The sequence below is a fragment of the Neomonachus schauinslandi genome, chromosome 1 (genome assembly GCF_002201575.2).
Source record: "Neomonachus schauinslandi chromosome 1, ASM220157v2, whole genome shotgun sequence".
Lineage (NCBI taxonomy): Eukaryota > Metazoa > Chordata > Mammalia > Carnivora > Phocidae > Neomonachus > Neomonachus schauinslandi.
Window position 1 is genome coordinate 121209493 of NC_058403.1, and position 24382 is coordinate 121233874.

The 24382-nt window shown below is 43.0% G+C and overlaps 1 protein-coding gene across 2 annotated transcripts in view; it reads right to left on the reverse strand.

The window, feature by feature from the left end:
- Positions 1 to 2570: 2570 nt before the first annotated feature.
- Positions 2571 to 24382, reverse strand: part of ARMC8 (armadillo repeat containing 8) — a 106333-nt gene continuing 84521 nt past the window's right edge. The window contains exons 17-22 of one of the 2 annotated variants that reach the window (XM_044915453.1): positions 21629 to 21778; positions 20530 to 20625; positions 15689 to 15784; positions 10678 to 10750; positions 9172 to 9265; positions 2571 to 5149 (exon numbers count right to left, since the gene is read on the reverse strand). In XM_044915453.1, coding sequence (XP_044771388.1) covers positions 5116 to 5149; positions 9172 to 9265; positions 10678 to 10750; positions 15689 to 15784; positions 20530 to 20625; positions 21629 to 21778 — 543 coding nt within the window. In that variant the 3' untranslated portion in view covers positions 2571 to 5115. The remainder of the gene's footprint in view (positions 5150 to 9171; positions 9266 to 10677; positions 10751 to 15688; positions 15785 to 20529; positions 20626 to 21628; positions 21779 to 24382) is intronic. The other variant, XM_021678753.1, reaches the window with a different exon arrangement.

Sequence of the window (24382 nt, forward strand, 5' to 3'; positions counted from 1 at the left end):
AACTATGAACTTGAAAACAGTGCAAAAAGACTGGCTATAACACTTCCAGGCATATGGATGTGGAGGCAGATAGAAATTGGCTTTAATCTTCCTGCTGCCTACCCAGTCACGGGGATAGTCCTGCAACGCTGCCCAGTTGGCCACCTGAGGTTCTCCATGAATCAGGCCATGTTCATAAAGAAATGCTTGGGAGTTACATTTGGAACCAGGGTTCATCTGATTTTCTTGATGCTCCCTCCCCCCATTTCTTTGGTTTCTGATTCTGGCTACTGCCTAATTTTAAAGTCTGAGAGCTCCCAGTGGAGCCAAGTTGCCTCCAGCTTTCGCTACATCACCTGGTTGAGCCCATCCTTCCATGGCTGTGCCCTTGAGGTTGAAAATCTCACAGAAGGTTTTCAATAAAAAAGTAACTATTATTACCCCTGTGAACAGTAACATGGATAGCTACTCCCTCCTGCTAGTTTGCTCTTTGGTCCATTTGAAAATTCACTAAGCCCAGGCATCCAATTTCCTCTCTGAGGAAAAGGCTGTGTTCTACCCCCCAAGGCAAATGTTAGCGATTTCCTTTCATTTGCTGGTTTTCTCCAGAAGACTCTGCTCTATGACTTGAAGTTCTTTAAATGCGCAGTTAGCTCCCAGAAGACTGCTCTTCATGGGTGCATTACTCTTTATTCCAATGCTATGCTGGCACTGGGGACGGAAGGATGAGTCAGGCTGTGTGAAGCGGGTAGCAAGTCCTGTGACTCTGGGTGGGTGGCTGCATTCCCCATGACTGTCACCTTTAGATGCGAACATGCATGCCCGTTGTGTTCGTTAGCATCTGTACTGACCTCCATGAGAAACAATGTACTCAGAGGGTCCCTCCCTAACGGGATGTCAGGAAAATTGAATCCACTGTTCCAGACCTCCAGATATTCAGCCCACCATGGGACTGTGCTCTTTCCTTTGTGAGTGGGCTCAAGAGGGGGATTCAATGCCTTGGAGGAGCAGGGGCATTAGAACCCTGCACCTCTTCTACACACACAGGTGTTGCGTGCCTCTGAATGAGCTACTTGGGGGTGCACCCAGCTGACCGCTATCTGATCTCCCCAGAAGCTGGGAAGCCAAGGATCTTCCACCAGTGGAGAGATGAGAAATGGTCTGCCCAAGGCCTCTGAAAGCAGTGGGGGGAGAGGAAGAGTAGGTGGCGGAACTGAGACTGTAGGGGTGATGCGTGTTGCTGTCTGTGATGACCTTTAAGCCTCCCCAGGAAGTAGCTGGGAGTGGTGGAGCTGGGAGAGGGGAAGGCAGGAGGGGCACTAGAGGGGGAGAAGTGGGGACACATACTTTCCATCTATAACTTGGTAGAGCATTTCTTAAGAGTCTGGAAGGTTCAAAGCAGAAGTAACAGGGGTGCGGGGGGGGGGTGTTGGAGGAGAGAAGCCTCATGAGAGTGGCTAAAATGTCAGCCCACTCTGAGGATGGAACTCCTTAGCAGAGGCCCTGGGCCTGGCTTCCTACAATGGAAGCAAACCAGGGCATGCAGAATGGGTGCTGTTTTGGGCATTAAGACCTCTCAGCTCCTGGGTGTGAATGCCTGATAGGGTGGAAGGCAAGCCCCACTGCATGAAATAAAGAGGGTGGTTCCTTTCTAATGACTGGCTCTGGCTCTCCACTCAGCGAGAGGGCCGACTGCCCAGCAGAGCCAAGGCCAGGAGTCAGGGGCTGCATAAATATAGGGAGGAAAGGTGACTACGTAGGCCACGATGTGGCCCTTGAGACAGGGGTTCCCAGTTTTCCCAGAAGCCAGGGCGTAAACCAAAACTACCCTCATGCTGGAAATGGACACAGGCCTCTCTGCCCAACAATCAGGAGAAATGTGCAAAGGAGCAGGACTGGGGCAGCACCAGCCCCTATCCCAAGTGGCAAGGTGTTGGGACCTCCTCCTGTCAGCTCTCCATTAGAATCTGGGGTCAGTCTCCCATTTCCCAGGTCTCACTTTCATGTTTGCCCTGTGGCAAGGGAATTCCCTCCCCTGCCAACCACCTCACCACCCCCCACGCTCTCTCCCCAACCCCCACACTCCGGGGTAGATGTCCTTGGCTTTCTGTTTCTAGGGAGGCCAAGAGGGAAGAGGTGCTTCTCTACATTTTAGAGATGGGGAGAAGAGTGTGCAGTCCATGAAGAGCACATGGGCATCCTTGCAAAGGGGAGCAGTGGCTTGTTGGGGCCGCTGGTCATCCGCCAAATTCTGGGCCTGAGGCCAGTGAGTAGTGGCAGTGGAAGTGTGGCGTACGTAAGGGGCTGAGGAGAGGATGGAGGCAGTGGACACAACACTGGGGAGGTCCTGGTGGCTGGGAGTGGCCACCTGTGAAAGGTCTGCTAGACTTCAGGAGGCCAAGGAGAGGGGTTCCCAGACTGCTGCAGATGCCCCCTATAGCATAGCTGTAACTACCACAGGGCACTGGCCCCCACTCTGAAATGCAAAGTCACTCCCTGGCCTCTTATTCACCAAGAATCGTAAGTTCCAAAAGCCGGGACACATTATCTTCCAATGTTTCCTAATGTTCTAGACATTCGGAAAACAGACTCCTTTTTAGAAGTTGCCATGATTTTTTTCTTGGCTTTTATTAGCATGTGTTAAAATCATATTATCCAAACACTACCAGAAGAACATGTATTGTTCTGCATAAAGTGCTTAAGGAAAAAAAAATGCAACTTATTAAATTGGACATTCTTTTCTAGTTCATAAATTTTGGGTTACAATCAGGGCACAAAAGGAGAAACAGAATGCAGTATTAGAGAGAGCGAGAAGCTTAGTGAAGGACTCGGGTGGACAACAGACCACGCCCCATTCCTCCCACTTCCTTGCTGACTGAACACTGCACCTGCCTAAAGCAGCAAACAGCTTTGTTTTAATAAATACATTTTTCCTTCATTCAAATCAGAAAAGTTAATTATAGTAAAGCACTTTTTCTTTGACCATCTGTTTATAGCCACAGGCAAGATTTATCCACAGAGTTTAAGTGTGAAAGTGTTATTTCATTGGGCTTTCAGCTTTCTAATGCTATCTGGGTTCAAGATTGTCTCAGCAATTCATTATTGGTTTCCTTAATATTTACCTGGTATTTTTAAACACCAACTCTATAGTGTTTGTGTTACAAATGCCAACCAAGGATATTTTCTCAGTACTAGAAGCGTCAATGAGTGGGCCTAAATAAGGCTTTATTCCCAATAAACTCAATTCTCTTTAAACTGGCCTTCTCACATTAGCACTCTGATGGCCGCACAAAACCCAAGTCCCTGTTGTGACAGATTTTTAAATTGGTGATGTTAAAAAAAAAAAAAATAACAACTTGGAAATCTCTGTGTTTGGATCTTGGGTGATCATGTTGAGAACAGGAAAAATTGCATTAAATACACTTAAAAACATTCATTTGCAATCAAACATATTTAAATCCTCCAAGGAAGGTGCAGGCTGGTGATGGGGTGGCCTCGGTGTGCGCAACCCCATCAGGAGTGGCTGGTAGGCTTGGGACTCTGCCAGTGGCACACACTCATGGCAAGCTTCTCCACCACAGACCTCGATTCTGGGCCGCAATGCCTCTGAACTTCTGTTAGCAAAGGGAAAGGCAGGCTGGTTGTTCCTCCAAACAGTCAAGAGCAACCTCTGTGGAGTTCACCTTGAAGCTGCCCCAGAAGCTGGAGCCAGGTGCCAAGCTAAGGGCTGCAGAAGGGTGAAGGAGCACTGGTGGTACAAGAAGCCATCTTCCATCCTCTGGGGAGAGTCCCTTTCCCTCGCTCAAACTTCAGTGCTTTGGGCTTCATGCAGGAAAAGATCTCAGCCACATGTCTTACTCAAATTTTGATCTCATTTTACAAAAGCACACTGAATAGCAGTCCTGAGCGACTAGTAGAATTTTAGCTGAGTATAGCTAAGAGAAAAACAGCTTTCTAAACTATCCTGTTCTTCGCTTCTCTCTACAGAGGAGTCTGTAGAGCATTCTTTAGTTTCACAGTGATATATACTGTTTCAGGAAGCACAAGGTGATCGGACTTTGTTTCCAGGAAGTGATGACCTACTTTAGTTTGAGCATAAGGTTTCATGACTGGCTCTAAATCCTGCCAGATATCGCTACACCAATGGCAGGATTTAGGGCCGTTGGGAGGCTCTTGGTGCCCAGTTCCTGCCAAGTGTAGCCTGCCAGAGTCAGGGCTGGGCTTTCACTATCAGTAGTTATATTTCCCCTTGATGGTTCAAAAATCCTATGGTGAATCTGTTGCCTCACTCCACTCCACCCTGTCCATCTGACTTGGAAGCCTGAGAGCTTATTGAATTAGGCTGAAAAGAGGCTCTGTACCTGCTGATATTGACGGCAGTAAGATGCTAGCTTACTATTTTGCACAGCACCATGTATCATGCCTGTTACTCCAGGCCAACTACAGCCAACCTTTTTGTTTGTTTTTTGTTTTTTTGTTTTTTTTATAAAGAAAATCTATGTAAGTTGAGGTTCAGAAATGCATATATTTTTTACTTACAAATATTCATCTGACCAAAATTCAACATAACCTTTATGGAACACTTAACAATTGTTTTGTTTTTAAAATAACATTTCATTCAAACTGTATATAATTCAGTAAAGTTTTTTATACAGCAAGCAATGCTTAAACCCTGGAAAATCTGTAGAAAAGAGATTTTCACACAAAATAAGAAAAGAAAAATTTGAGGTATCCCTCACACACACACACACACATCCATTCATTCTGACCCATGTGCACACACACGCACACACACCTATGTGTGCAGAGACACATTCATTCTCACTCACAAAGTGGCTGCAGCATAGGCAAAAAATTGTAGGTCCAAAGGAAAATGACTGATTGTTCTAATAAAGAGTCCAGGTAGCTCAGAAAAAAAAAACCCAAAATAAAACACAATAGTCCTCTGAGGAAATTACTACCTCAAAAAAACGTTCTCAAGATGAATTTGAGATCTAAGCCTACCAAATTGCTTTTGCAAAACAGCTCCCTGCAGTCCAAGGTGACTTGTGCAAATAGAAGGAATCAAATGAGGCTAGTTCCTGTACTTCCTTGAACAAGGACGGGGGATGCTTGCAGGTGCCCGGGGCGCTCCCATCACGCCAGGTACTGCTGCAGTGCCATTTTTGCCCTGAAATCACAAAGTTCCTGTTAGCCATCCTCTCTGAAGTGTAATTAAGGCAAAAATCCTGTGGCTCAAAGATGGTAATGGGGGGGAGTCTAAAAAGATCCCCAAAGGGAATTGGGGTGAGCCCAGCTGGGCGAATACCGTAAGGGGCAGAGATCTGTGGTCAGCAGATAACTTCAAACCCATGCTGGCTACATTCCTCTTCCTGAGGTTCTCTTAGGAAGGGCTGCTCTTGTCCTTCCACCTGCTGCAGTGAATTCTAGTTTCCCTTTGTCACTGGCATTTGGCCACGATGGGTCTGGAATTCTTTACTTTCTCCTACTGCCATGCAGGTTTTTAGCTGGTGCTGCAGGACACTGGGGAGGACACTTAGGATTCTGGGAAGCTAAGAGGAAAACTGACCCAGGGAGAGGCCTTCAGGTGTTGATTAGAAGGTGCAGGGGGGGCCTAGTGCTCACAACCCAAGACTGTCTCATGGTTCAAATGCCTTCAAATTGAGGAAGGAGGTTATAGTTTCATCTCATTCTTCTCATCATGCCTGCGGACACTGACCTGGCATAGGAGGTAGGTTGTTAGGGTGGTTGGGGAAGAAGACAGCTAGTTGGAGAAGAAGAGATGTAATGTCTCATGACAGCCACACAGGATGGGTGCATCCTGATCCTTGTAAAAGGGTCTTCCTTTGAGCTGGGACTGAGGAGGCCTCCTTGACTACTCCAATCATGAGCTTGGTAAAGGTTCTCAAGAGGCTACAATTGTGGGAATTAGGAAGTCAAGTTTTAGCAATGGTCTCCCCTGCTAGGTTATAGAAAGAAATGGCTAAAATGTTCAGTTACTACTAGCTGATGAAAGTAAGCCAAGGTAGACTGGGCATGCAATACGCTGGATGCAAGTGCAGTCTCTATAGTGAAGTAATGGGTATGACCTACGGTTTTAAAAGTGGATACTAAGGGAAATGTTCTTGCAATTATCTAAGACTATATAGTCCAATCCATCAAAATGGAAAGCCCCATACAGATGGTCTCCAAGTTATAAGTGAGTTGGGTTCTACAAGGTCATTTTCCTACAGAAACAAGCTTATGAATGATGCCACAGGCTACCTCTTAATGATCATCTACCTCACCGCACAGTCCCAAGACACTCTGAGCCTAAGGTGGAAAGGGCTGGTTGGCAATAGCTCCTCATCTGTTAAGTGTTTGAAAGTCAAAGGATCACAAAGCCTTAAAGACAGAAGGAACCTGAGAGATGTCTTCTTTAGGTAACAGACTAAAGGTTTTGACTAAAATGAGAACTACCAATTCAGACTCCTTCTGAATCTTTCTCAGGGGCTACCTATGTTTGTTATATTAGACCTCAGAGACTGTAACCTTATTATCCTCCTGCTATCTCTTAATATCTAAGGAGTCTTTCAGTTGCATGGTTCTTGAGGCAAGATCATCTTTCCTTCGATGGACTTAGGCAGGGTAGCTCAAACCTTGATTCTTTTAACGCGGTTTAAGAACTGCTGAAAACTTATGTGCCATACAAATATGGGGAAACAGCACCAGACAGATCTAAACCATTGTAGGCCAGGGCTGAAACCTATTGTACATCCTGCTAGTGAGGCCTCTTTTAACGTTCCAGGTCATCCTAGAAATGATTTCGAGCACAACTATCTTCATTTCTGGACGAACATGAGAAAAGAAACCCAGGGAACGATGTGGCCCTCAACCAGGAGAGACGGGCTGACCGAGCTCACCGCTTAAGTCAGCAGCCGCTACTACCACTATGGAGGTGGAGGCACGGGTGCCAGTCCTCAAAGTACAGCTCAAATCCAGCCTTCGGCGAGTGCCTAGCTTTCAGTTGCCTTTGATGGGACACTCAGCTGAGCAGCAGCCTTGGGCCGCAATTATTTGGGGGATTTGTCTTCTTTAACCCACTGGATGGCAAACTTCAGGGAGGCAGGGGCCCAGCCTGCTCTGTGTGCTCCAGAGTCGGGCACAGCCATTCACTTAAGGAGCAATTACCAAGTGCCTTTTCCCTTCAGTGGGGCAGACAAGCAAGCTGACAGCCATGACAACAGTGTGGTATGTCTTATGGGTGCTACAGGAGTCCCTGGCAGAAGGGGTCCCCTGACAAAGCCTAGGGTGGAGAATGGATCAGGCAAGATCTTCTGGAGAAGGTGACAACCTGATCTGAGTTGTGAAGGATAAATGGCCACTGTCCAGGCATTCTCTTCCCTTGCTTTCAGGACAACTGCTGTGCCTGGGTCTCTGCCTACTTCACTGGTTGTTCCTTCCTTTCCTTTGCTGGATCTTTTTCATTTACCCCTAAATGCTGGAGAGCTCCAGAGCATAGTCCTTAGCCTTCCTGTCTTCTTTCCTCTTTCTTTCCTTAGGTGACTTTATCCAGCTCCATGGCTTTATATACTCTCCTAGTTTATACCCTCAGCCCCATTATCCTGAGAAGTCCCTTGGATATCTAATAGCATCCAAAACTTGGCATGTCCAAACAAGAACCCTCACTTCTCCCTACCCCAACCTACTTCTCTTGTATTCCTCATTATCTTGGTAAATGGCAACACCCTATCCAGTTGCTCAGGCTAAAACCCCAGGCATTTTCCTTTCCTCTCTTTAATATCCTACATATTGAATCCTTGAGCAAATCCTGTTTTCTCTATCTTTAGATTAAATCCTGAATCTGACCACTTCTCAGTATTTCTACCACTGCCACCCCCATCTCTTACCTACAGGACTACAGTAGTCTTAAACTGCTCTCCCTGCTTCCGTTCTTGCCCAGGTGATTCTCTACAGAGCCACCAGAGTGATTTTATACAAATTCAAGTCAGATAGGGTCTCTTCTGCTCAAAACTCTCCAACGACTTCCTATTAAACTCTGAATAAAATCCAAAGTCCGGACTATGGCCGACAAAGTTTTCCACTTGCTCCCTGGAGTGCACTTATTACCACCCTGCCCCTCATTTATTTTTCTGCAGCTCCACTGGCCTTCCTGTTGTTTCCTGAACATGCCAACCTTGTTCCTGCCTCAGAGCCTTGCACTCACTGTCCCCTCTGCCTGGAATACTATTCATTGGAACATCTGCCTGGCAGACTATCTCATTTCATCCAGGTCTTCGATCAAATGTCACATCCTCAGAGAGGCCTTTACTGGCTAATCTATCTGAGAAGAACCTTCCTTCTCTTCATTCCTTCACCTTGCTATTTTTCTTCATAGTACATCTCATGACCTGCTATCATATTACATATTCATTTGTCTGTCTTTTGTACTAGAATGTAAGTTCCACGAGGGCAAGGACTTCATCAATTTTATTCATCATTATATCTCCAATGCCTAGAACAGTCCCTGGTAGAGGTTAGTATTCAAAAAATATTTGCTGAATGAATGGGGAATTCAGAGGAGAGGGGCCTGGGATGGCAAACCAGATGGAACAGAATGTGTAAATGCGTGAAGATGTGACACTGCAAGAGGGCAGGTGTGTCTGGAGGACAGGTTGGGGGAGCATGAAAGCAAGCTGTAGAGTGAAGGCTGTGGTAGGAGGGAGTGTACACAGCCAGGAAGAACATTTTTGGCTATTTTGAGGGTAGAGGGATCTCTGATTATGATTTTGCCTCTCCCAGTAAATGGTGAAGACAGGAACCCCTCAGTGGTCACTGCCATATTCTCAGCAGCCAGGCCAGGCTTACACAAGGCAGGCGTTCAGTGAGATCTTGAGATAATGGATGTTTTTATTATTGGCCTTCCTTTCTATTTTAATGTCAAGAGAATGATCCCTGGATCCTCTCCAGATATACACTAAGATGGCTCAGGCTCATGTTAACTCACAGTAAGATGAGAATCTTTAATAATTTGCTAATTATTAGTTTATTTCTTATTCAAAAGCCATACAGTTGGCTCATAGAAGATTAAGAAGGGAACTCAAGAATCTAAAAGATTTTAAGTTTGGCAACGTAAATTACTAAGCAAGCCAAACCCTTTCATAAAAGAATCCAACATACCCCAAAACAAGGTCCTTTTCCTTTGATACTCACTTGTCACAAAGGTTTGAATCTGGTGACTGACTCAGTTTGTGTAGAATATCTACGATGCCCATGTCTCGTAACTTATCCTGGCGTTCTTGTGAACCTAAGAGATTAAAGCTAACAGGTTACTGGGGACATGACCCAGGCAACTGCTCTCCTTGATGTGCAATCAACAATCTAGAGCATTACCAGGGTCCTTTACTCCCCACCCTTCCATCCCCCTCATCCCCAATGAAGTTGGATTGCCTCATGCTTGGATCCTCTAACAACATTCTAACTGGTCTCTCTGCTCCTTGACCCTCTTTCTTGCAGTCCATCCTGGGTTCTGCTGATAGATTAATTTCTCCATGGACTACAGGGTCAAGGTCAGATTCCTCAGCCTGGCACAAGGCCCTCTGCCATTGGCCCCATCTTCGTATCTTCTGTCTGGACATATCAAGTCAGGCTCTTCCTACTCCAGACAGGTCTTATTTTTCCTTCTTTTCTCTTCCACACTCCTCTGACCTCCCAGCACTTCCTGCTGCCTCTTGTTTAGCATGTGGCAGTTCCAACTTCATACTGCTCTGTCCTATCTTCCAACTAGACTAGGACCTCCTTGAGGGTGGCTCTGTTTCCCTGGCACCTGGATGGTACTTGGTCTCTAGGCCTATATGTTGAATCCAATTTTTCCTCCTTCCACTTTGTTCTAAACACAGCTGCTGGGTAGAGTAATCCTCTTGGAGTCTTTCCTTCCCATGAAGAAAAGTGCCTGCAGTGACTCACTCACGCACTGAGCTCCTCTAGACCCAGTGAACCAGAATCTCTAGGTGTAAAAACCATAAATCTGCATTTTAAAAAGTTCCCCAGGTGATTCTTATGCAATGAGCCCAGCACTGAGAACAACTGCTCTTCCATATTTGTTTGCTACATTGGAATCACCTGGGGAATTAAAAAAAAACCAAAAATAAAACTTATGCCTGCAACCCGCCTCCCAGAAATTCTGATTAAATTGGTCTGGTGCAAAAATCCTCAGGTGAGTCTATTATGCAGTCAAGATGGAGGACCTCTGATTCACAGACGCTACCTTATAGACTGGCTGCTTCACTAGTCACAGTGTATTTCTCATTTCTCACCAAGGCACCCTCTTCCTCATTAAGCTTATATGCCTGTAACCCTTACAAGTGTCCCTCTGCACACAATGAAAGACCAATCTGCCCATCCACTCCCACCTCTCATCTTCTTCAAGTACATCCCCGTAACCTCCTCCTCAGCTCTCTCAAGGGCATGGACTGCCACTTATTTCTCTAGGGTCTCCTTTACCTCCATCCTCTGTAATCTCCTGCAGTGTTGACTTCAAGGTGGGGCTCAGTGTTAACTGTCCAGCCAACTCTGGTTAGTCCCATGGATTCTCATACCAAGGTTAACTTGAAGGAATGCTCAGGACCCACTGAATGATGCCTGCATCTAGGATCTCAGGGACATCTGCTACCTTCCCTCCCATAATTGTCCTCAAAACAGATCTCACCAATCTCTTACCTTCCTCTTCATTCCATATGAGGTTTGATATACAAAACATAGCGGCAAGCTGCAGTTTCACATGTGAATGACCCTATTTGATGCAGAAAAAGAAAAAATATGGAGGCAATCTGATTTGAGGAATTTTTTTGGTAACATACCATAGGCAATTCCAATAGGCTAAAAGTGTGAAGCAGGGCCCTCAAACTCAAATGTCTTGAGGGGTCACAAAGTTAGCACTAATGGGTAAATGGGTTGTGCTAAAGACAAGAGAGAGTGGTGGGAAATTTGGTAAACTGGGGAGTGAAGACTTGCCAAAAGATATTCACATTCAAATTTTAGAAACCCTCTGACAGGCCAAACAAACACCTTTAGGGCTGTAATTATAGTTTGCAATTTATCACTCTATCCATGCACACAAACTGGCATAGGACAGGTCTATGCTTTAGACTTAGGCTACGCTTGATCTACATCAGGAAACATTCAGGTCACCAATGGCCAATAAATAGGATGAATGTGGCTTTGGTATTCAGCTATTGATTATCTGATTCAAATTACTCTTATTTGGGGGGTTGTCCCCCAAAACCTGAGTCTTTACTTGATTCATCTAATGTTTCTACTATTGTTAAAGAGCCTCCTATTCTTCTGAAACACAATTCTTATTTTTCTTTATGTACTAAAAGTACAACCACTTTTGCTTAAGTTGGATCATTTAGCCATATGGAGTGCTTTTTCCAACACAACAGAGGACCCAATTGTAAAACAATCTCTACAGATGATTTTCCTATTGCTCAGTTAAAAAAAAGTCCCCTGTACTTTTAAATAACATGCATTTCTAGGGAATTATCAGTGGCATAATATGCTCAACAGTTTCTTGGAGGATCAGATGGACTTATTTTGCCAAGTAGGACTATATTTCAACTACGCAGAGACAAGAAGTGGACGACATGGCTTTCTTCACTAGAATTCTACGGCTGGTGATTCTCTTTTCCTTTTACCTGCCAAGACTTTTAAAGAGATGCCCAGTTTGGGCTCCACAAAGTCAAGACGGAACAAAATTTATCATTTGCTCTCAGCCTCAGGTCATGAATAGGGGGGATAAATGAACTTATACACAGTACAAAAATAAGTGTTTACAATGTATAAGTTCATTCAATACATATTTTTTGAGGAAACAAATTGCTGTGGAGAAAAGTGGAGAGTGGAGAGGTGGGAACATAATTTAGGTAGAGAGCACAGAAAAGATCTCTTTGAAGGAGGCAACACTTAAGCAGAGACTTAAAGGGTAGGAAGGTGCCAGCTGTGCAAAGAGCAAGGGCCTAGGGGCACTGAGAGGAAGGAAAAGTTCCTGAAAAGGTCTGAAGTACGAAGGAGCTGTAGAGCTCATTCATATTGAGAAGGTAAAGTGGAGCAACATTAGCTCAGGGAAGGAGGTGTGGCTAAACTGTGGGCCCTTCTGGGCCCTAGAGAAAGGACTTTAGATTTTGCTCTGAGTTGATAGGAAGCTCCTGAAGGATTTAAGCAGTGGAAAGTAAAGATCTGATTTACATTTCTAGAAGGTCACCTGGGCTGAAGGGATTGGATGACAATGCGGAAGTGTCTAGGAGGCTATTATGGTCAACCAGGCATGAGATGCCATGGCTTGGTCCAGGGTGAGGGCAGTGGTGATAGAAAGAAGCAAACAGAATCCAGATCACGTTTGGAGGAAGGGCTGACAGGACCTGCTGATAAATCGCATTAATGAGGTGAAAGAGCTGGAGAAATCATGATTGACTCCCAGGTTTGAGCAACAGGATAGATGGCAGAGCCACTGTACTGAGATAGGAAAGAACAGGAGAGAAGAAATTTAGGTTTAGGGGAGATATTTAAGAACTCATTTTTATTTTTATTTTTTTATTTTTTATTTTTTTTTAAAGATTTTATTTATTTGACAGAGAGAGACACAGTGAGAGAGGGAACACAAGCAGGGGGAGTGGGAGAGGGAGAATCAGGCTTCCCGCGGAGCAGGGAGCCTGATGCGGGGCTCGATCCCAGGACCCTGGGACCATGACCTGAGCTGAAGGCAGATGCTTAACGACTGAGCCACCCAGGCGCCCCAAGAACTCATTTTTAAACATCAACTTCAGGAAGCATCAGACAGGTGCATGGAGATGTAAAGTAGGCAGGAGGATATAGGAGTCCAGAGTTCAGAAGACAAATCTGGAAGTGTATCTTCCATGTGACCCTCTTACCTTGCTCCTCTACCCTCTACCCCCACTAAGAAAAGAACCAGCATCTGTAGAGCTGCAAGTACCATCATGAAAGCTCGTTGTCATGGCTTTTGAAGGCCAGTAACCATTACTGTGGTTGTGTTTTCTATTGATGATACTATGGAAAGTATAAATACTGTAATACCTATTCTATTTATCAAAACTGACTATTAGACCAGAACCCAGAAACCAAAAAAGCATATAGATGATAGTAAAAGGCATGGGAGTGGATGCGATTCTCCTAAACCAGTGGTTCTCAACTCTAGCTGTACATAAGAGCTGCCTGGGGAACTTTTATTTTTTTTTTAAAGATTTTAATATTTTTTTTTTTTTTAAAGATTTTATTTATTTATTTGAGACAGAGAGAATGAGAGGGAGGAGGGTCAGAGGGAGAAGCAGACTCCCCGCCGAGCAGGGAGCCCGATGCGGGACTCGATCCCGGGACTCCAGGATCATGACCTGAGCCGAAGGCAGTCGCTTAACCAACTGAGCCACCCAGGCGCCCCTAAAGATTTTAATTTTTTAAAGATATTTATGTATGTATGTATATATGTATTTATTTGAGAGAGACAGAGACAGTGACAGAAAGCACGAGTGGGGAGAAGAGGGAGAAGCAGGCTCCCTGTTGAGCAGGGAGCCTGATGCGGGGCCCGATCCCAGGACCCTGGGATCATGACCTGAGCTAAAGGCAGACGCTTAACCGACTTAGCCACCCAGGTGCTCCAAGATTTTAATTTTTTAAAGATTTATTTATTTGAGGGGGAGAGAGTGTGAGAGAATGAGTGGGAGGAGGGGAAAGGGGAGAGGGAGAAGCAGACTCCCTGCTGAGCAGGGAGCACGATGAGGGGCTCAATCACAGGACCCTGGGATCATGACCTGAGTTGAAGGCAGATGCTTAAATGACTAAGCCACCCAGGCACCCTGCCTGGGGAACTTTTAAAAACCCTGATGCCCAGGCTATAACCCAGACCTATTAAATCAGAATCTTGAAAGGAAATGGACAATGCAACCATCTCTGAAAGCTCCCTGGAAAATGCCATTGTGCAACAAAGATCACAGACCTCAGGAGACCATGTAGGAGAGAAAAGAAGAGGGACTAGGGCTAAGCAGGGAGGGATAGTGTATTGAAAGCCAAGAGAAAGGAATGTTTCTAGGAGGAGGAAATGGTCAGCTGAGTTGAAGGCTGCTGTAAGTGAGGTGAGATTAGGAGAGAAAATGGTCCTTTGGATTTGGCATCCTGGAGGTCGCTGGAGACCTTAAGCAGAGATGTTTCAGCTGAGCGATGACAGTGGAGGCCAGATGAAATGGGTTAGAATGAATTTAAAGGTGAAGAAGGAGATAGCATGTGCAGAAGATGCTTTTAAGAAGTCTGGCTATGAAAAGCAGCACAAAAATAGGTATATCTCAGTGGATATGGGAAATCAAGAGTAACTTTGAAAAGATTAGAGATGCTATGTAGATCTGGGATTGGAAAGATAAGAGAGTTCCTGGTTGAAGCAGTAAGGTTTTCACTCAACATTTACTGAGCACATACTAAATGCCAGGCATTGTCCAAGGTGACAGATATAAAAATGTACACAAAACACGTGGAGCTTTGCCCTCATGGAACTTACACTCAGGCACACAAACACATGTGTATCACTATAATTGAGCTACTGCTCTGAAGGGAACAGAATGCAGTAACAAAGAATAACCCACATAGATAAGAGCCCACGAGGAAGTATCAGTTGAGCTCAGATCTGAGAGGTGAGAAGGCATGCCATGATGGAGTGGGGGAGAAAAGTGTTCCAGGGAGATGAGCCAGCATGTGCAAATGTCCCGAGGCAGGAAAGAACACGCATGGCCTTTCCACGGAACAGGAGGTCAATGTAATCCACAAAGGAAAGGGGAATGACAGGATTTGGGACACGGATGAGTCAGGTCATGCAGGATTTCACAGGCCATCACAAGGGGGATATGGATGTTATTCAAGGTGCAAAAGGGAGCCACTAAAGGACTGTGGCTTCTATTCTCTTAACAAAACAAAAGGTGAGGTCACCACTAAGAGTGATGAGGGAGAGAAAAGACTTAAACGAGGAGCTGACACCTCCTCGTGGAGAAGGGAGGTGTCAGCTTGCTGGAGAATCACAAGGGGGTAGTAGGCGGTGCTGAGTACCCACAGGGGTTTTGTAAACAGGAAATTAACACGATACCAATCAGCCTGGTTCTGTGCCTTTCTCTGCAGTTGCTGACTCTGACAGGCAGGCAAAAAGAAGACAGGTTCACCCACAGCTGGGGTTTTGCTATGAGACACTGACAGAATGAAAATATTGCCAGGTTTGGCAATGGGCAGTTTCTGGTGATGACAAGATTCATGGGATGGCCGTGGCAATAGGTGGCTTAGGTGTCTGCAAGTAGGTAGCAGTCTGTGTTTGCAAGCAAAGAGGTCAAAGAACAAGTGCCAGAGATACCAGAGGCTTAAGAGGTCATGCACATCGGAGAGAAGCCTTGAGAGGGAAGACAGGGATTTGGACGCCCTGGAAGAAAACCAAGAGCCGATGTCTTCGCTGATTAAGGAGGCAATCAGGAAACAACGAAGGTGGGGAGTGAGGTGATGAATGGGTGGTAGTACTGCCCAAATGGCACAAGCTTCAAGGCCTTCGTGTCTGTGTTTTTCTTCAGAATGAAAGACAGTTCCCTGAATCTGTGACAGAGTAGTCTATTCTTTTTTAAAATCTCTGCACAATTTGTTTTGAGCCTCCTAATGCAGCTACTACAGAGCAGTGAAAGGGACAAAGGCCTACCATGTAATACTTGATTTTCTGCAGGATGTCATCATTGGTCATAATAAGTTCTTTTGCTGTTGTCCCATCTGCTATGTTGGCTAAGATGCACAGTGTCTGGAAAAGAACAAAGGGCCGGTGATCAGGAAAGCTCTGAAGTCCCCAAATGCAAGCTCTCTCAAGAACTTGGGTAATTTCCATCTGAAGTACATGGATTCTCACAGGTTCTACTCTGAATGCTCTGATTTCTTATCTCCTGACATTACTGCCAACAAAAGTAACCACACTTAACAAAAGTCCACCTTAGGCAAAAGAGAACCCAAACATTTCAGTAGTTTCTTTTGGGGCATAAGCCATCACTGGGTAAAGGCAGCCATGTCTTACACACATCAAAGGGAAAATGTGAATTGTTATTATTTCATTTCTAAGAGAAGCTCTTGTTACTAACCCAACAATGTTTCTTCAAAAGCGTAGTCTCTTTGGTGGAAGCATCATAGGTGCTGCAACTTCCCTCCCTCCCCCTCCAAATACTTCTTGCTCCCAAGCTCATGACCTTCTGGGTGAAGGCCTGGACACTGGTCCACTAGCCATGTGCATTTAGGACTTCTTGACTTTTTAAAACCTGATTAGAGGAACAGAAAGGTAAGGAAAATGTGTGAAGCTTAGTCGAGCCTGGCCTAATGAGACTGGAGGGAGACCGTAACACTTGGCAGGACAGTGTAACTTGAAGATAATCACCACACTGGTACTGGAAGGACTTTCTTATCAGCTGTTGGGAATCTCACAGCCAGACCAGGAGGAGGGCAATGTTTAGAGTAATGGTGAAAGGACTGTGGAAAGGAAACTGAGCCCATGCCAGTCTCTGCAATTCAACAAACATTTACTGAGCACCTACAATGTGCATGCACTCTGCAGGGCATTAGGGTCAGACAGGAATAAGACACACTACCTAATCTTGAATCGGTCACACAATTACATTTCACTGTGCTGTGACAGAGGAAAAACAGGACCGAAAAGGCATGAAGTACACTTGCTTGATACTGCAAAGGTCAGGGAAGGCTTCTCGGAGGAAGCGACACTGAGCCCTGGAGAACAGTAAGGAACCACTCAAAGAAAGTGATCAGAAGGGGGAACGGGGTCTAAATTCAAGTAATTTTCTCCAAACTTAACCTTTCTTTTGGTAGACTTAAGCAAATTAAGCTTGCAGATTATAGCTAATTGACGAGATTGTTTTCTTCCTATGGCCTGAGGCTTCAAACATAAAGAGTGTGTAGTCTTATTCTTCCTAGATTAATATACTGATTAAGAAGTGAGTCCTGAGGTTTGAACGAAAAAAAAAAAAAAAAAAGAAAAGAAAAAAAAGAGGCTGCCTCTGGGAAGAGGACGGAGTGACAAACATCTTTAGCCTCATCTAGGGAAGAGCTACCCCCTCTCTTAACCACTAATACAGAATATGAAGGGGATTTCATGAAATATTTCTGAGAATAGACTTGTTCAGCAAGATAGGCAAGTGATTCCCCTTCTTGGAGTGTTAGAATATACCCATGCATCCTCAGGCTTGAACAGCATGGCAGCGCGAGCTACAGTTCTGTTTTAAAGCCCCATAAATGTTAGAGATCAATTAGTTCTTGGGCCAAGCCAATTTAACATATAAGCTAGGGAGCAGAGAGAAAAGCTACACACACACACACACACACACACCACACACACACACACACTCACTCATGTGAACAACTGGAAATTAATGATAGAGTAGGGAGTAGGGATAGGCAAATTATGGCCTGTGGACCAAATCCAACCCACTCCCTGTGTGGTAAATAGAATGTTATTGGAAGATGGCCATGTCTACTTGCTTACATATTGTCTATACCTGCTTTCAGGCTAGCACAGCACAGTTGAGTAGTTGCCACAGAGCCTGAATGGCCTACAAACTTAAAATATCTATCCTGCCCTGAAATACAGAAATAGAAAAGTAATAGGGGAAAAAAAAATATCAATGAAACCAAAAGCTGCTTCTCTGAAAAGATAAAAAAAAAAAAACTGATAAACCTCTAGCCAGACTGATGAGGGGAAAAAGGAATTATCAATATAAAGAACAAAAGAGGGGATATTACAAAGAATGCTACAGACTTTAAAAAGATAATGAGAATATTATGAAGAATTTTATGTTAATAAATGTGAAACAGATGAAATGGACAAATTCTTGAAGGACACAAAATACCAAAGCTGACACAAGAAGAAATCGATAACCTGACTACTCCTATTTCCATAAAAGAAACAGAATTTAGCTATACACCCTTCCACAAAAGAGACACCAGGTTCCAGATGGCTTCACTGGTACATTCTACCAAAATTTAAGAAAGAAAGAATACCAATGCTTCACAAATTCTTACAGAAAACTGAGGAGGGAATACCTTCACCTCATTCCCTGAGGCAAGCATTATCTCAATAATCAAATATCAATATCAAAACCAAACAAGGACATCACAAGAAAACTATACATCAGTATCTCTCATGAATATAATTCCTTACCAAATTTCAGTAAATCAAATCCAACAACATATGTAAAGGATAATACATAATGACATTTTAATATGGTATATCTCTCCATTTATTTAGGTCTTTGATTTATCAGTGTTTTGTTTCAGCACAGAGATCCTGCACATATTTTATGAGATTTATACATAAGTATTTCATTTTTTCTGAGCTACTATAAATGGTACTGTTTTTAAAATTTCAAATTCTACTTGTTCATGCTAGCATATTAAAAATACAATTGATTTTTATATCTTGTGGCCTTGGCTAATTCATTGATTAGTTCTAGCTTTTTCTGATGAGTCCATGGCATTTTCTACATAGGCATTCATGCTGTCTGGGAATAGTTTTATTTCTTCTTTTCCAATTTATATGCCTTTTCTTTTTCTTGTCTTATTGCATTTGGTAGCAACTCCAATATGCTGCTGAATAAGACTGGTAACAATGGACATATTTGTCTTTTTCCCAATATAAGGACAGCGACAGATAAGTTCACTATCTTGATTGTGGGGATCATTTCATGGTATATACATATGTCAACATATCACAGTATATATTTAATTTTTTTTAATTTTTTTTAAAGATTTTATTTATTTGACAGAGAGAGACAGCGAGAGCAGGAACACAAGCAGGGGGAGTGGGAGAGGGAGAAGCAGGCTTCCCGCCGAGCAGGGAGCCCGATGTGGGACTCGATCCCGGGACTCTGGGATCATGACCTGAGCCGAAGGCAGACGCTTAATGACTGAGCCACCCAGGCGCCCCACAGTATATATTTTAAATATATGTAGCTTACTGTACGTCAACATACCTCAAGAAAAAAAAAGCTGAATTATCAGAAGTGTCTGAGAAGACTAAACTTCCAGCTAACAACCAGACAGTGTAAGCCTCCCCATCATCACCTACTTCTGGACCATCACCAAAATCTGTACGAAAGTGTGTAATTTGAATCCTGTCAGAACACATTACTGTTATTGGCCTTTTTTTTTTTTGCCCTCATCCAAATCTTGCCTCACCTTTTTGCCTTGCTTCACTTTTCAAGTTAGCAGAATTCTATCTAGGTGAGCTGTCTTTATAGACAAAATTCATTCCTATGCTCTTCAGGTAAAATAGTTTAAGTAAAATAGCTGGGCGTGGAGCCTGACACGGGGCTTGAACTCACCACCCTGACACTGAGACCAGGCGCCCCCAGGTGAATAGTTTATTTTGAGCAATGCATCTTCTTCATTGTTGTGTGCCAGTAATGGATCATGTTCAACCTAGTTTTAGTGATGTCTGAGATGATAGTTTCTCTGTGTTAAATTTTTGTTCAGCAGAAAACATGGTTGTTTATTATTGAATTTTAAGAGAAATCACCTAAAATGTCCATCTTAAAACCACTTTGTCAAATCTACTGCCTTTTTTGCTCATAAATTCAATTATAGCTCCTATATCCTACCATTCTTACTTCTTGGACTGTTCTTCTGAAGCCTGCAGAATTACTCTAATTCAGGAACACAGAAAATGCAGAGCATGGGCCTGCAGTTAGACCCTAGGTTCAACTCCCCACTGATGACCTTGGGCAAGTTTCCTCCACACATATAAGTTTACAGCACAATGAATTTTGAAAGTGAACACATCATGTAGCTAACATCTATGTCAGAAAGTTGAACATTACCATTGCCTCAGATCTTGTATTAGAAATTTAAGTTTATAGGTGACCTTTCTTTTTATGACAAAACATATACTATGTAAAAATCCTATACTAAATCCCAGAAAATATAGAAAAGTAATTCTAAAACTGTCCCCTGATGAGCGCACAGCCTCTGTATTTTTATGCCTATCCTAAATCTGCCCTACTGCAAGACAACAGAAAGTACAAGTATGGGATAGAAATAAAGAACAGGGATACATTAGAGTAAAAAAATGAAAAACGACTCCAGCATAAGGAATTATTTTATCAGGGTGTTGCAGGAATTTGAGTTCAGAGCATGGTGGATACAGAAAGCTGGAAACGATATCCAAGAGTGGACTCAGTCTAGGATGATCAAAGGTTACACTCCCTATGGAGACAGGGACAGTGTGTACAGTGCATGTCACAAAGGGTGAAACTATAGACTCTGGTAATATTTTCTTCTATTCCGGGAGGAAGAATTCTTGAATAGTTTCAGGGGTGGTGGAGGATCTTTCTCCTCAAATCTTTGTCTCTATAGCACCTTCCATCTCAGCACTGTGTCTTTTGCAGATTTGAGTATTTCAGGAGACTCCCAATGAAGATCCTTTTTGGTATTCACACTCAGAAGATATTTCTCAGAAAAAAAAATTAATAATAAAAAAAAGGGAACACATACCTGCTCTTTGACCTCAATGTTATGCTCCCCTTCCAGAATAAGGGTGACGGCTTGCATAATTTGCTTTCCATGAGTACTCATTATTTTATCTATATGCTGCAAAAACAATGGGAAATCCACAGTTATCATCTGGGGAACAAAGAAAAAGATCACAGAAAGGAACAGAAAGCTTCTAAGTTAAACAATATAATACACAACTGCTTGAAAGAGAACACCATAGCATACAGAACTAGATGCCAAAGAATAGTGTTTATTATAGCATAAAACTGCATTTTGCCTTCTATGTATGTGTCTGTGTATGTATGAGTGTGTGTGTGTGTGTATTTATGACTTGAAGTTTAAAAATGACTTGGCCTGATAGAATACAGAACTACAATCGCTGGGGATCCTCAAGTCCAAAGATATTACAGACAAATGAACTTAAAAATGGATGGGGAAGAGAAGCCAGAGACATGGAAAATATGGCACAGATTTACTAATACTCTGGGATACAAATGTACAAAGAAGGCTCAGAAAACAAGTGAAGCACAAAGGAACTACCCATGTTTCTTCATCGACCTAAAGGCCACTGACACTGTTGCTCAGGGAACAATGAGAGGGACCCCAGAAAAAGGCTCAGCCTCTCCTGCTTTGACATATACCCACTGTTCTCCACACTGACATCTTCAGAGGTCAATCCAGTAAATGTTGGCAGTGTGGGGATTGGTCTATGGAATAACACTGAGAAGGATTCTCTAAAGGGAAAGAAGCAGAGGCCCCAGGGTAAGTGATTTAGGCATATGAGAAAACCCATTCTGGCCAGCAAACCAAGTAAGAATAAAGTAACAAATCAAGGCAGGCTCATATCCAGCATGGAGTAAGGAGAGGGAGACAGAACAGGCAGTGCAGGAGTGGAGGGTCAGGTGGCTATATGGTAAAGCAGCTCCCAGATCACCTATGAAGGTGACAGGTCTAGATATCGACTTCTCATTTCTTTGGGAAGGGACAGCATTTGAATCACACTTCTGGGCAGATGTTGATGGGAGAAGTGAGGGAGGGCAATGTTTTACACTGCATATGCAGAGGCAGCTAATGTGGAAACCTGGATGATTTTACTTACAGGCCGAGTAGAAAGGAGATTTCTAAGAAGTCCCAATGTTTTCATCAGCACATTCAAATCTGAATCTGATAATAACCGGAATAGCTGTTCAGTACTCAAGCTTCGTAAAATATCTGCTTTTATTTTTTGTTCAGCCTGGAATGCCATATTCTGAAAGGATTAAAGAAGTTTCAAAAATCATGTTTGCTTTATTAAATTATATTTTGATAGTAACTGACAATTTTCAAAGTATAAACAGAAGTTGCAGATAATTTAAGTCATATTATTTTTCTGATTCCTGTTAATTATCTATAATTCTGCCTATCAAGAGAAAGATAACTATCTCCTATATATACTCCTGTATAAGGAATATGACCACTTCCTGATACGGCATTTGAGCCTCTTAAGATTTGTCCAATAAATACAAAATCTACTGTTTCTTTTAAAAAATTATTTGATTTAAACTGAAAAAAAAAAATAAAACAACAACAAAAAAACAAAACTTTTAAAAAACAAACCCAAAAAACAAAACCCAAATGAAAAAACAGTTCACTCATTTCTCCTACCCCCCATCCCCTACCTCTGGTAACCACTGATCTGTTATCTGTAACTATGAGCTTGGTTACTTTTCGGAAATGTTTTTGGTTATCAAGTTGCCTTCTGTGCACCATTTTCTTTTTTAAAGTAGGCTCCACACCCAGTGTGGAGCCCAGTGTGGGGCTTGAACTCATGACCCTGAGATTAAGACTTGAGCTGAGATCAAGAGTCGGATGCTTGACCCATTAAGCCAGCCCGACACCCCGCCTCTGTGTACTTTAATAACAAAATTACTACTAATAACTACACCATGCCACCCATTTTGAGAATGACTAAAAAGCACTCCCTTATTATGGGTGGAAATTAGTGGGTTTTGTTAACTTTACTGGCACAGAAACACCTACTGTATTCACAATACTATGCTGGGTGTTGATATGGCAGGTCTATATTATACAGGAAGCTCCCCAAAGGGTAGGAGGTGCGTCCAAGCTACTAGCAACCCCAGAGGGCTGGTATCTATTTTGCTCCTTTTTCTCCTTTCTGGACACATTATAGATTACCCAGGCTTAACCTGAAGCTATAATAACACATCTGAAGAAAATAAAAACACAGCAAATGCCAAATAACTCATAAATCAACTCGTGGTATAAAAATCTTTTGTATACTTGAGACTTACTATAATATGTGGTCATTGCCCTACAGGAACTTTTTTTTCTTTAAAGATTGTATTTATTTATTTGAGAGAGAGAGAGAAAACACAAGTGTGAGTGGGGAGAGGGGCAGAGGGAGAAGGAGAGAGAATCTCAAGCTGATTCCTTGCTGAGCACGGAGCCCGAGGTGGGGCTCAATCTCATGACCCTGAGATCATGACCTGAGCCGAAATCAAGAGTAGGACGCTTAAAAGACTGAGCCACCCAGGTGCCCCCAGGCTTATTTTTAAAATTGAGGAGCTAAACCATGCAAAAGATCAAGTTATCTAATGATGTGAGGCAGCATGGCAGAGAGAAAAGAGTATTGACTGGGCTGGTGTCAAGAGACCCAAGCCAAAAATGATTCCATGGTTCCACGGTTTTATACTTGGTGGACAGAGAAGAAAGCAGCTGGTTATATGGTGACTAATGAGAATAAGATAGTTAATATGGATTTGAGGGTGGTATGATAAGTTCAATTTTCAACAATAAAATTGTACATGTCAGGGAGGCCTTTTTTTTTTTTTTTTTAAAGATTTTATTTATTTATTTGACAGAGAGAGACACAGCGGGAGAGGGAACACAAGCAGGGGGAGTGGGAGAGGGAGAAGCAGGCTTCCCACGGAGCAGGGAGCCTGATGCGGGGCTCAATCCCTGGACCCTGGGATCATGACCTGAGCCGAAGGCAGACACTTAACGACTGAGCCACCCAGGCGCCCAGGGAGGCCTTAAATGAAGTCTCATAGGCCATTTAAGTAATAGACCTGGGTGGGATATAGGGAACAATTATGTCTGGGTATGTATATCGCAGAGTAACTTCTAGTAAGGGGAGCTGAAACCATGAGAGTAGATGAAGTCCCTGAAACTGAAGTGTAAAGGGAATTGGAAACTGGGAATTGAAAATGGGGAAATATTCCCTGAGAAGGAAGTTGAAAAGCGGGCTAGGTAGAAAATGAGGTTAAAAAAAAAAATTAACTCCTGGGAAAGAGTTTCAAGAAAGAGAAATGCTAAAAGCTGGCACAAAGTTTAGGAGAAAAATAACTGAAACTACTCGATTTGGTGCTTTTTTAGAAAATGATTATTTCTATCCCAAATTTGTGTGAAAAGACAACAGGTATACATGGAACAGGGTAAGGAATATGGGCTTGAAACAGGTTCAGAATCCACTGTCATCACTTATTAGCTGTGACACCTTGGATGATTCATTTACCCTCCAAGCCCCAGGTCCCCAATTGCGAATTGGATATAAACCAATATAACTTAAAATAAGAATTAGAGATAACAATTAGAGATAAACACATTGCTTAGTGTCTGGTACATACTAATTAAATTATGACTACTATAATTACATTTGAAGAAATCCATGTAAATTTTAATTTCAATATATTTTAATAAATCTTAAGTTACATAGTTTTGACTTCATAGTTATATAGATTTATAATTTACATTATTATAAATTATTTACTTGAAATTGTTAAGAAATTATTAAGTAATTATGCATCAGTTCTGTTGCCCTGGGCAAGTTATTTAATCACCCTGTGCATAGTTT